The sequence below is a fragment of the Cetorhinus maximus genome, unplaced genomic scaffold, assembly GCF_964194155.1.
Source record: "Cetorhinus maximus unplaced genomic scaffold, sCetMax3.hap1.1 HAP1_SCAFFOLD_1075, whole genome shotgun sequence".
NCBI classification, from domain to species: Eukaryota; Metazoa; Chordata; class Chondrichthyes; order Lamniformes; family Cetorhinidae; genus Cetorhinus; species Cetorhinus maximus.
Genome location: NW_027597017.1, coordinates 1 through 13,793, shown reverse-complemented (window position 1 = coordinate 13,793; position 13,793 = coordinate 1). Strand labels below are relative to the sequence as shown.

At 43.9% G+C, this 13,793-nt stretch overlaps 1 protein-coding gene across 1 annotated transcript; it reads left to right on the top strand.

The window, feature by feature from the left end:
• Positions 1-3,016: 3,016 nt before the first annotated feature.
• On the top strand, positions 3,017-6,126 carry LOC144675648 (uncharacterized; the record flags this gene model as incomplete). Its single annotated transcript, XM_078536291.1, has 4 exons — positions 3,017-3,077; positions 3,206-3,475; positions 5,434-5,778; positions 5,857-6,126. Coding segments are annotated over exons 1-4 (946 nt in total), but the record flags the coding sequence as incomplete, so codon positions are not given.
• Between the last annotated feature and the right edge of the window lie 7,667 nt (positions 6,127-13,793).

The window sequence follows — 13,793 nt, the reverse complement described above, 5'->3', positions numbered from 1 at the left end:
CCAGGCCATCAGCATTTTGCCATCAGCGGATCGACTCCCCGCCATGTGGAGAGACCACGAGCTAAATGAAGACGGCTTCTCAGTGACAGCATAGGGGGGAGGGATTTTAATATTAAAAAGGGGGTCACGGCCCAGTTGGCACTGCTGACACTGCTGAGCTACCAGTCCTCTGACTGGGGAATTCATGAACATTGATCTTTGAAGTTGCTGGGACATATTGAGATCAGTTCACAAAGCATATCCGACACTGGGATTCATTTATAGAGGTATTGGCCAGAACTTACATTCCCCAGTGGGTCATAACCTGGAGGTAACCCATAAGATGTGCTCGGCAACTTCCTACCCACTCCCCCGTCCCCCCCTGCACCCCCAACCATCTCCAGCTGTCCCCAGGCAAGGACTACACAGGAGTTGCCCAGGAAGTTTAAGCTTCTATTGGACAACAACCCTGCACCTGGAACCATCCGAAACTCCAATTTATATCGGAGAATTTGATTGGCTCCAAATATTTAAGCAGAATTAAAGCCAGGATTAAAGCCAAGTCTAATTCTTGGGTAAACATGGTACTGAACCCCCGAACACCCACCTTCTGACTCCCCACCTCCCCTGCAATTGTAAGATTCCCCTCTCTGGTCCAGAAGTCCTTGTCTTTACTTTTGGTATCAATGGTACACAACAACTGGGGATACTGTTTCACTCAATGTGAAATACCTTTATTAAATCTCTAAGTAATAGGACATACTCACAATGACACTGGTTGCTTCGGAATCCCACGTGCTCGAGTCCATCTCATGTGGCCAGTCCTTCAACAGATCTTGCAGCGTGAATTTGGAATGTCTGACCAGGCCTCTCTACCGACTGCAGTAACAAGGTCCTTGAGGGCTGTGTCTTTATACACCTTCCTGACCCTGGGTCTTGGCATATAAATCAATACCTTAAATCAAATTGTCTGATTGGATTACTAATCCCACCCTGACCATCCAGGACGACCTCTATGAGATCATATCCCACCCTCAACAGGGGCAGGGGATATCTCCAAGCCTACAACGGGTGTGATTACTGTAACCTGGGGCAGGAAGAAGGCCATTCACACTTTCCGAGTGGCCATCGTCTAGTTCAGTTTCTGTAGGTGAAGTGTTTGTGTCAAACCACCACCTCAGTGACCTGCCCTGATATGTCTGTGTCTGTTTAGTTGAAACTGTTTTTATTTTTAATCTTCAATATGAGCATCAGCGATGTCTTCCATCAGAATTTTCCCTCCGTAGCTCCGCCATCTCCCACCATGAAACAAACTCTGCCCACAGGTCTCCACCGTAACCAGTTTACTTTCATTAATATGAAAGAAATGAAAGCAGTCACATGATTAAAGATGAATTATAAAATACAATTAAATGATTAATTGGCATACACAACTCCCTCCCAACACCTCGACCACCCCTCCTGAACAGCCCCTCTCAACCAGCCGAACCCCCACCCACTGGGTGGTCCTACTGTAATGGTCTGGGTACGTTGAGTACAGGGGAGGACTGGAGCCTTCTCTGTGACAGATATTATGGGTAATTCATTTCCAGCACATCCAGTGAGTTGCCAGCACCTGTCGATTTTGTTGGTCTTCCATAAATACCATTCCAAACTATGTAAGCTTAGCTTGATGGGCCGAATAACCTCCTTCTGTGTTACAACCCTATGGAGACAAACAAAGTGAAAGAATCGAACTTCCCAAATGATCTTAAGTGCAAGAAACCAAAAGACAAATTTTCACTTTTTCAAAACTTTGATTGTAAAATCAAACCAAAATCTGCATCAATTAGTCATGAATGAAGAGAAAAGTTGTATTCATTAGGCATTTTAAATTGCACTGTAAATAGCCGATAAAACAAGGATAGATCGTAAAAATATTCTGGCAGTTCCCCCCGAATGTTTGGCACCATGTGCAGAATCCAAAGTCCCTCATAATTCTGGTTTCCTCAAGTAGAGTTTAACTCCTTTCCCTCATGCGGGGTTTAATCATCACGTAGCCTCTGACAACAGCCTTACTCCATCCGAGTTCCATGGATACAGTTATCACCAAAAAGGCACATTTCAGCTCATGACAGTCCTGATGGCATAAATTTCCCAGAGTCACCTTCACCCGGCCACTCACACACCCTTGGAAATGATACGGCCAGCCCTGGTAAAACTTGAAACAATGGGAGTATCTTTCATTCACTACACTGGCTGCCAAAATCCAGACTTCAGTTTTTCTTTCTATTTTAGCTACAGTAATTCCTCACGAAATTTAGGTAGGAAACAAAATTTCTTTACCAAATCAAAATTGAGGAGAGATCTCTCTGAGACAGCCTCACTTCTCCTCAGCAACTGAAGTTTGTGTAATCAGAATTCATGCTCCATTTGAAGCTTTTTCCTCTTGCTTCCTCTTTCCCTTCATATCTGTCACCTCTTTCTGTATCTCTTTGATCATCTTTTTCCTCCCTTGCTGATTTCTCCTTCTCTCAGTCAATCTTTCTTAGTTCTATTCCGTTTTCAATTCTGGTCAGTTGTACTCAATCTTTAAAGGAAACAATCCTTCCTTGGGCCCCAAGTGCCTAACCAATTCTTCAAGGATCCTGCCCCTGGTAGCTCCTGATCTTATGTTCATTCCCATGTGCTCTGCTACAGCCTCGAAATGGTCTTTTCTCAAGTGTTTTAAGTCTCTGACAGTTAGATCCACCCATTCTACAAAGGCTTGAGCCTCAAATGTTAATTTTCCAATAGAATATAGCAAAAGCAAATGTGAAGTTTGTTTAAATGCTGGAAAGTTCCAGTGAATCTCCTTTACAGTCATTGGGTTTAATCCCCCACTTGAGCCTAATTTTGTTACAATCCCGGTGGGGAATCAAAACAACCATATGTGTCAAATGATTTCCAAAGAAGAAACTGCCGACAAGATTTCACTTTTTATAAGTTTAACACAAATCAGAATCAACATAAATTAAACATGAATCTGTACCATAATAATCACTCTATGACTCCAGAAATGGTAATTGTGCTGGTGGATGGGGACCGAGAATTGTCATCCCCACTGTGTTGTTCTACTGGTAAGATGCACTTGTGTTTAAACTGGCCAGACCCTTTAATGCAGGAAGGTACAAGTGCTGATGATGAGCACATCCAAAGATCAGTTTGAACCTAATCATTGGATTGTATATTGATCTGTCTTTCACAGCTGAAGCAAGTCGACAGTGGCCTCTGGTGGGCAGTGACATCACTCTCAGTTGTACCATCTCCAGACTCTCAGATACAGTCAGCCTTCACTGGAAACAGAGAGATTCATCTCAGCAGAACAGGGGGAAAACTGATCAGATCCTACTAAATAATACAGCCTATCTGATAGTCAAACATGTTACAGGAGAGGATGGGAAGTTGTATGAGTGTGAAGTGAAGGAAAATGGATCCAATGTTATCACAGGAAATGCAGATATTTCTGTGGATAAATGTAAGTGCAATTTCCTCGCAGTGGATATTCGGAGTTACAAACAATAAACTGGGACAGAGAAGTGTAGTCATGCATGTGAATCATGAGCACTTCATACTAACAGTCACAATTTGGGGTTCTGATATACATATCAACATAGAACAAAAAACTGAGCTCTCTCCTCTCAATACCACTTCTAGTCAAGTGCTGCTGCTACTTAGTGATTCCAGTTGGTGCAGACTGTAGGTTTCAAATAAGCATTGAGTTGGGAACAGGACTAAGGGAAGAGGGAAGGACAGGGAATCAATGACAATGAACGAGAGGGGGAAGGATGGAAGTGATAGGAATGTAGAGTAGTAATGGTGGACAGCGGGAATGGCAGGGACTGGGAGTGGAGCTCTGGGAGTAGACGAGGGGAAAAGATGCGAGTGATGGTGAAAAGAGGATCAGAGCTTGTATTTACACAATGTACAGAAACAATCCAGGTAACTGAATGGGGAAACAGTGACCAGATATAGACAGAAAAGTGGAGTTTGGGGAACGAGGGCACAACTGATATTTGCTTTTCTTGTCTCTCACCTTATTGAGACTGGAATTGTCAAAGTAAGTGAGGCAGTTCAACAGCGGAAGGTAGAAACTCTGAATTGCAGCATGTGTTTTATAAATGGTGATGCACTGTTTAATCAAACCAGCAAATGCTTTCAGTGGCAGAGCGACTTGAAGAGTGAAAAGATATTCTTCACTAAAGAGGGAGGAAGTGGATCTCAGAATGAGTGAGAATGTTCAGAAAGGCGAGTGAAAGCTTAGAGAAAGAGAGAGGTTTTCAATCCGTGTGAAGACAAAGGAAGAGGTGGAGAGGGTCAAGAAGGGAGAACTGGAAGTTAGACTGAAGGGAACAGAAGATTTTGATACCAATTGTGGAATAGAGGGAGGGGACAATGAGAGAACGACAGAGAATGTGAAGGAGATCATCCTGCAGGAAATTGCAGAGTTACATTGGGATGAGGCTGTGGAGTGATTTGCTGATGAGGTTGAAGATTTCAGATTTAATGCAATGAGGGACAGGGAGACAGTGTCTGTTAGTGAGGATGGTCGAGGAGGATTTAGTGTGGGATAGAATATGGACAGATAGCATGTGCAAAGTCGTCTTTGTGAGATGTTAAAGGTGCTGCTAATTTATTATTCCCCATTCATGATTGCTCCCTGGACAATAAGTAAAGGTTTCCCAACCTCCCAATTTTACCAGCTGTCAAGTGTATTGCTCGAGCAAATAAATTGACTTTGGGTTAGTCTGTCTGAGGAAACTTGAAAGATGGAGTTGCAATGGAGAAAAAAAAAATCATGCAGGATTTTAATGGGTATAAGTCCTGTACAAGATATTAAGTGTACCAGGAGACAGATGTTCAATGTGAAGAAACCAACACGTTGGCAGCAACTCAAGCAGCAGCAACTGGATGGTGTTAAAGTGGGTCAGGGGCATGGAGCAGGTATCTGCCCATTTCATATTAGTGAGGCGAGAACTAGAGGCAGAATTTTGTCATGATATTCTGCATCATGCTATTTCTGAATAATTATTACAAACAAATGTGGACTGCACTTGCCTGAAGGGAACCATATTCGGGACATTGCAAAATTCTATGCAAACTGTAGCCCCCATCAGCAGAACTCGATGTTGTTGGCAGAACCTCATAATATTTGGGCATGTGATGTCATAGTGTCGTTCATAGCCAAATAAAATGTTAAAACTTAAAAAGGTTTTTCTTTATTTTCAGAACAATCTATTTATTTTTCATTTTGAATTCAGCCAATTTACAATGTTTAAACAACTCTTATCTTTGACAATAGTGTGATGAAACAAAGTTTAGATGATCAAAGCACAAAATATTTTTGCAAAGTTATGATTATTAATTATTTTTACTGTTTTCTGTACCTCCACATTCTAAAATTCTAACACATTGTTCTCTGTCGCTCTATTACAGATTTATATGGGAAGAGTTACACTCTTTATCGATCAGGCACAGATCACAGTGAACTCTACCTGATTTGTTATGGTGATTATAAGAGTAATTTTCACTCTGCCGCATGGAGTTGGACGTCACATCATCTTCCAATTTTGGAGGAAACAATAGCATCTGTATCAAGTTCCCAGGTCATCAATGTAAACAGTGTCCACTTTGAGAATCGACTGGTCCCCACAGAGGCAAATTTTAATGGTGTGAACTTCAGTGTGAGGATTGTCCCTGTTCTGTTTGAAGATGCTGGAGTTTATAAATGTTCTCTGGGATCAAGTGAAATGGTGACCATTACACTAATCACAGTTAAAGGTAGGAGACAGAATGTTGCTGCTGTTTTCAATGATCAAGTCAGTGTTTAAAATGTAAGTTATTTTCTTGTTTACACAGTGACAGCTGAACCATCTGATGCAGTGACTGAGGGAGACACCGTTACCCTGACCTGCTCTGTCTCTGATGTCACTGAATCAATGAGACTTGTTTGGATCGATAGTGATGGCAAAACTGTTGTAGAGAAAACATTGAATGGACGGAATAGGGAAGAGAAATCACTGAAACTGATTATTCTGAAAGCTGAGAGAGGTGGAGGGAAGTGGATTTGTGTTTTGTTTCATGAAAACAAGCCCCAGGTTTCTGCCCCGTACTATCTGGAACCCAGCGGTAAGTGATTCAGGGTTTGCTCTTTATATTTATACTCTTGATAGAAAATTGTTGTCACTTATTGGTCTTATTGCCAGTAAAAAGTGAGCCTTTATCTCCTGTGGTTGAGGCTCTACAGTGATGTCGAGCATCAGAAAATTTACCCTGAGGTCACTCAGCACAGCCTGGGATCAAACTGGGAAAATTCTGCTTTGTGCACCTCAACTCCATTCTTGGTAAACTCACTGAGACAGAGGAAGCATTTATTTCTAACAGCAAAATGGAGCCATTTTCAATGGTTTTCAAACCCAGAGTGAATCCGAATTCTGAGACTGAATGCCCAACGTGATCACACCAGATCTTATTCTGTGCTGCAAACATTGAAATTGAAACTCTCCATTCCTCAGACTCAGAGAATCTCTTCTTCTCTCTCTGCCTCAGCTGATCCTGGAAACATCTGAACCTCATCACTCTCGTTCTAACTGAGGGAGAGTTCTTTGTGAGTGTAACTCACTCCAGGATTTGAACACAAATATCATGTTTGACATGAGGGCTACAACCAGTGGATCAGATCTAAGCTCTGCTTCCTGCAACATCCATTTGTGAATGATGGTGGACAATTAAACAACTCAATGGCAGAGGAGGCTCCACATATATCCCCATCCTCAATGATGGAGGAGCCCAGCACAACAGTGCAAAAGATAAAGCTGAAACATTCGAAACAATCTTCAGCCACAAATGCCGAGTGGATGATCCATCTCAGTCTCCTCTGGAGGTCCCCAGCATCTCAAATGCCAGTCTTCAGCCAATCTGATTTACTCCAGGTGATATCAAGAAACAGCTGATGGCACTGGATACTTCAAAGGCTATGGGCACTGACAATATTCCTGCAATAGTACTGAAGACTTGTGCTCCAGAACTTGCCGCACCCCTACCCAAACTGTTCCAGTACAGCTCCTACACTGGCATCTACCAGGCTATTTGGAAAATTGTCCTGGTATGTCCTGTACACAAAAAGCAGGATAAATCCAACCCGGCCAATTACCGGCCCATTCAGTCCACTCTCGATCATCAGTAAGGTAATGGAAGGGGTCATTAACAGTGCTATCAAGCGGCACTTGATTAGCAATAACCTACTCACTGACGCCCAGTTTGGGTTCCACCAGGGCCACTCAGCTCCTGACCGCACTGCAACCTTGGTTCAAACATGGACAAAAGAGCTGAACTCCCAAGGGGAGCTGAGTCTGACTGTCCTTGACATCAAAGCAGCATTTGACCGAGTGTGGCATCAAGGAGCCCCTATAAAACTGGAGTCAATGGGAATCAGGGGGGAAACTCTTCACTATTGGAGTCATACCTAGCACAAAGGAAGATGGTTGTGGTTGCTGGAGGTCAGTTATCTCAGTTCCAGGACATCACGGCAGGAGTTCCTCAGGGTAGTGTCCTGGGCTGAACCACCCTCAGCTGTTCCATCAATGACCTTCCTTCCATCATAAGGTCAGAAGTGGGGATGTTAGCTGATGATTGCACAATGTTCAGCACTATTCGTGACTCCTCAGATATGGAAGCAGTCCATGTCCAAACGCAGAAAGTCCTGGGCAATACCAAGGCTTGGGCTGACAACTGGCAAATAACATTCGCACCTCACAAGTGTCAGGCAATGACCATCTCCAACAATAGAGAATCCAACCATCGCCCATTGATGTTCAATGGTAATACCATCACTGAATCCTCCACTATCAATATCCTGGGGGTTACCATTGACCACAAACTGAACTGGATTAGCCATATAAATACTGTGGCTACAAAAGCAGGTCATAGGCTAGGAATCGTGCAACGAGTAACTAATCTCCTAACTCCCCAAAGCCTGTCCACCATCTACAAGGCACAAGTCAGGTGTGTGATGGAATACACCCCACTTGCCTGGATGAGCGCAGCTCCCACAACACTGAAGGAGCTGGACACCATCCAGCACAAAGCAGTCCGCTTGATTGGCAATACATTCACAAATATTCACTCCCTCCACCACCGACGCATAGTAGCAGCAGTGTGTACCATCTACAAGATGCACTGCAGGAATTCACCAAGACTCCTTTGACAGCACCTTCCAAACCCATGACCACTAACACCTAGGAGAACAAGAGCAGCAGATGGATGGGAACACCACCACCTGGAGGTTCCCCTCCAAGTCACTCACCATCCTGACTTGGAAATATATCGCCGTTCCTTCACTGTCACTGGGTCAATATCGTGGAGCTCCCTTCCTAACAGCACTGTGAGTGTACCTACACCACATGGACTGCAACAGTTCAAGAAGGCAGCTCACCACCACCTTCTCAAGGGCAACTAGGGTTTGGGCAATAATTGCTGGACCACCAAGCGAGGCCCATATCCCATGACTGAATTTTTAAAAAGGAAGGTCATTTAAGAAGCAGCGGAAGATGGTGGGGATGAGACACTACCCTGAGGAACTCCTGCAGTGATGTTCGGGAACTGAGATGATGAACTTCCAACAACCAAAACCATCTTCCTTTGTGCGAGTTATGACACCAACGAGCAGAGAGTTTTCCCTCCGATTACCATTGACCCAAGTTTTGCTAGGGATCCTTGATGCCACAATTGGTCAAATGCTGCCTTGGTGTCAAGGGCAATCACTTTCACCTCACCTCTGGAGCTCAGCACTTTTGTCCAGGTTTGAACCAAGTCTGTAATGATGTCAGGATCTGAGCAGCACTGGCGGAACACAAAATAAGCGTTAATGAGTAGGTTATTGCTAAGCAAGTACCGCTTAATAGCACTCTTGATGTCCCCTTCCATCACTTTGCTGATGTTAAAGAGTAGACTGATGGTGTGGAAATTGGCCAGGTTGGATTTGTCCTGCTTTTTGGGTACAGGACATACTTGGCCAATTTTCCACATTGCCAGGTAGATGCCAGAGTTGTAGCTATACTGAAACAGCTTGGCTCGGTGCGCAGCAAATTCTTGAGCACAAGTCTTCAGTACGATTGCCTGAATTTTTGTCAGGGCCCATAGATTTTGCACTATCCTGTGCCTTCAGCTGTTTCTTGATATCACATGGAGTGAATTGAATTGGCTGACGACTTGATCCTGTGATGCTGGGGATCTCTGGCAGAGGCCAAAATGCATCAACCACTCTGCACTTCTGGTTGAAGATGGTTGCAAATACTTCAGTCTTATCTTTTGCACTGATGTGCTGGGCTCCTCCATCATTGAGGATGGGGATAATTGTGGAGGCTCCTCCTCCTCCAGTGAGTTGTTAATCCACCATACACGACGGGATGTGGCAGGACTGCAGAGCTTAGATCTGATCCATTGGATGTAGTATTCCTTAGCTTATTGCTTGCTGCTTATGTTCTTTGGTAATATTCCTTGTTATAGCTTCACCAGGTTGACAGCTCATTTTTTGGTATGCCTCATGCTGTTCGTAGGATGCCCTCCTGCACTCTTCATTGAACCAGTGTTGATCCCCTGGCTTGGCGGTAATGGCAGAGTGGGGGATATTCCGGGCTATGAGGTTACAGATTGTGGTTGAGTATAATTCTGCTGCTGCTGGTGGCTCACAGTGCCTCATTGATGCTCAGTCTTGAGCTGCTAGATCCGTATGAAATCTATCCCATTTACCACAGTGGTAGTGCCACACAACACGATGTAGTGCCCCCTCAAAATGAAGACAGGACCTCCTTTCCACAAGGACTGTGCAGTGGTCACTCAAACTGATACTTTCATGGACAGATGCATCTGCGGAAAGCAGGTTGGTGAAGATGATGTCAAGCATATTTTTCCCTCGTTGGTTCCCTCGCCACCTGCAGCAGACCCAGTCTAGCAGCTATATCCTTCCAGACTCAGCCAGCTCGGTCTGTATGTTGCTGCCGAGCCACTCACAGAGTGCATTCTGTGCCCTTGCCACCCTCAGTGCTTCCTCCAAGTGGTGTTCAACATGGACAAGTACTGATTCATTAGTTGAGGCCCCCCCTATGGTACATGGTAAGCAACAGGAGGTTCCTTGCCCTCATGCCATGAGACTTCATGGAAGTCCAGGGACAATGCTGAGGACTCCCCGGGCAACACCCTCTGACCGTTGCCGCCACCTCTGCTTGATTTGTCCTGCCGGTGGGACAAGACATACCCAGGGATGGTGATGGGGGTGTCTGGTACCTTACCTCTCAGGTACGATTGCGTTAGTATGACTGGGGCCTAACCAGCATGTTATACAGTTTCAGCATTACATTCCTGCTTTTGTATTCCATACCTCATCTAGTAAAGAAAGCATTCCACATGGCTTCTGTTATCATGCAGCAGATGATATGTGCCAGGTGGATCAATTCCACGAATGAATCTTGATCGCGCTCTCACAACCATTTTGCAATTTGTATTTATTTCGCGACACGTGCACTAAATTCAGAAGTAATAAGTCCACCAAGATTTGAGAGATTTTTTTTTAAACTAAAATTAAAATATTTATTTACAAAAGAGAAGATTTGAAGCACATACATAGAACTACAAATTACTGCTATAACAACTCCTGCTTAGCTACAAAATATAACTAAATCACACACAGAGACAGAAGAACACAAACTCTCATAAATCCACTTTACAATGAACTAGAAAAGTTATGAAAATTATTAGACTCTTATGGCACTTCTTTACTGTCGTGAAACCTTCAGGGACCTGTGGACATGCACTCCAAGGTCTCTCACTTCCTTAACCCCTCTCAATAACTTCCCATTTATTGTGTATTCTCTTGATTTGTTTGTCCTCCCAAAATGCATTACATCACACTTCTCGCGACTGAATTCCATTTGACACTTTTCCACCCACTCAATCAAACCATGAATATCATTTTGAAATCCACAGCTATCCTCTTCAGTGTCAGCTACGCAACCGATTTTTGTGTCATCTGCAAATTTCCCAAACATGCCTCCCACACTTAAGTCCAAACCACTAATATGTAACACAAACAGCAAGGGTCCCAACACTGAGTCCTGTGGAATGTCACTGGAAACCTGTTTCCATTCACAAAAACACCTGTCAATCGTTTCCCTTTGATTCCTGCCATTGAGCCAATTTTGGATTCAACTTGCCACATCCCCCTGTACCCCATGGGCTTTTACTTTTCTGACTAGTCTGATTCAATGAAAGAAAGTTCTTGCATTTATATAGCACCTTTCACATTCACAAGGCATCCCAATGTACTTCGCAGCCAATGAACTGCTTTTGAAGTACAGTTACTAGTGTTGTGTAAGGAAATGTAGCAGTCAATTTGTGCAGTCAGGTCTCACAAACATCAGTATGACAAATGGCCAGTTAGGCTATTTTGAAGGTAAGAGTAAAATATTGGCCAGGCCAGCAGGGCGAACTCCCCTGTTCTTCTTCAAATAGTGCCATGAGATCTGTTACGTCCACCTCTGACAGTGCAGCACTCCCCCCTGTACTGCACTGGAGTGTCAGCCTTGATTATGTGCTCAAGTCCCTGGAGTAGGTCCCGAACCCCACAACCTTCTGAGAGAGTGTATCACTCAGCAACTTGCCACAATGATCACACTGCTGCATCCAGTTTAACTTGTAGCATCCTCATCACGTGCAAGTTATTTCTTAAAATTTATGAAGCACATGTTGTTGGCAATTAAATATTTGGAAAAAGTTGTGCAAAAATCAACATTGGTTTAGTTCAGTTAAGAGCATTGAATAAAATACAATATGACCAAATCTTCTGAAGCCAGCACAGTGGAAACCAGAACATATCTAATTGGTAACTACCCATAATCCAAGCAACGGCAACCTCTATAATGTGAAATAATACTTGTGTTTATACAATACTTTATCGTTCAAAAGTTCACTAAGTAAATGAGAAACTGGTAAGGCGCAGTTAAGAGGGTGTTTCAGTACCACTGGACAAGGGCTGAATATTGGTCACTAGGTTGACTCTTTTCAAATACCACCTTGGGATCTTTCACATTCACTTCTGCTGGCAGACCGGGGGCTCGGTTTAGCAATTCAAACGAAGGATAACACCTCCAACATTGGAGTCAGCCTAGATCTTGAGCTTGAACACTGATAAACTCCGCGACCTTTCCACTGTGAAGCAAGAGTTACCAGCTTAGCTAAGCCTATGCAGCGCCATACATGCAGTCTGCCACAGTTTAAAGCAGTTACAAGGGGGGAAGAAAAAGCTCATACAAGAAAAGAGATTTGTGGAATGTCTACGAGATGGCTTTTTGGAGCAGCTTGTGGTGGAGCCCACTAGGGAACAGGCAATTCTAGATTGAGTGATGTGTAATGAGGCAGATTTGATAAGGGAGCTTAAGGTGAAGGAACCCTTAGGAGGAAGTGACCATAATACGATAGAATTTATCCTGCAATTTGAGAGGAAAAAGCTGGAATCAGATGTAACGGTATTACAGTAGAATAAAGGCAACTATAGAGGCATGAGGGAGGAGCTGGCCAGAATTCACTGGGAGATGAGCCTAGCAGGAAAGGCAGTGGAACAGCAATGGCAGGAGTTCCTGGGAGTAATTTGTGAGACACAGCAAAAATTCATCCCTAGGAAGAAGAAGCATACTAAAGGGAGGACGAGGCAACCATGGCTGACAAGGGAAGTCAGGGACAGCCTGTCAGTTCATCAGACTTTGGATCGTTAGACCATCCCTGTAAGACTTGTTCCCTTACGTGAGACAAAACTGGGTCATGGTCTGTCCACTCTCTTATTTATTTGGCATGTACTGGTGACGAATCCAGAAAGTTTAATAACAAGACAATCTCTTGAGGAATTGGGACATTCACATTGCTGTCTTTTAGAGGTAATCAGCTCAGTGAGTCAGCATTTGCAATCTGGCTTCCCGGCTGGTGGATAAAAGTATATTTGTAAACAGCTAGGATCAGTGCCCACATTTGGATGTGTGCAGAAGCAATTGGGGGTATTACCTTATCTTCCCCGAACAAGCCTAGTAATGGCTTGTGATTGGATACAATGGTGAAGTGGCAACCATGGATGCATTGGTGGAACATCTTAATGCCAAATACAATGGATAAGCCCTTTTATTCTATTTGTTAGTATCTTCATTCTGCAACGCTGATTTGAACTTGAGACATAACCAATGGGCCTTTCAGAGCCATCAGCCATCCGGTGGGAGAGTCCTGCCCCTGCGCCTTAAGGGGATGCATCGCAGGTCAAATTATTTCTTTCTTTGTGTCGAAATGTACCATCAGGGCCGATGAATGTAGTCACTGCTTTACTGTCATAAAAGCCTGTCCTTGTGGACCTTGCCAAGTCCACCTGTGGTTTTTCTTGAGTAAACTGTACATTGGGGCCAGTACTGTTGACACATTTGGGAGAAAACGGCCATAATAGTTAATCATTTCCAAGCAGAACTCGAGTTCTATGGCGTTTATCCGTGCTGGCGCCTCCCGAGTAGCTCTCACCTTGTCTCCTACTGGGCGAAGGCCCTGCCCAGGTAAACCACTTTTTTTGCTTGGAAAATACACCTTTCTCTTTTCAAATGTACTCCGGCTTGTGAGAAACACTTCCATGCCTCTTCCAGGTTAGGCAGGTGTTCCTCATAAGTTAGTCCTGTTACTAGGACATCATCGAGATAAAGCACAACATGGGGCAAACCTTGTGGGAAATTTTCCATTGTCCGTTGGAAAATGGCACAATCCAATGAGACTCC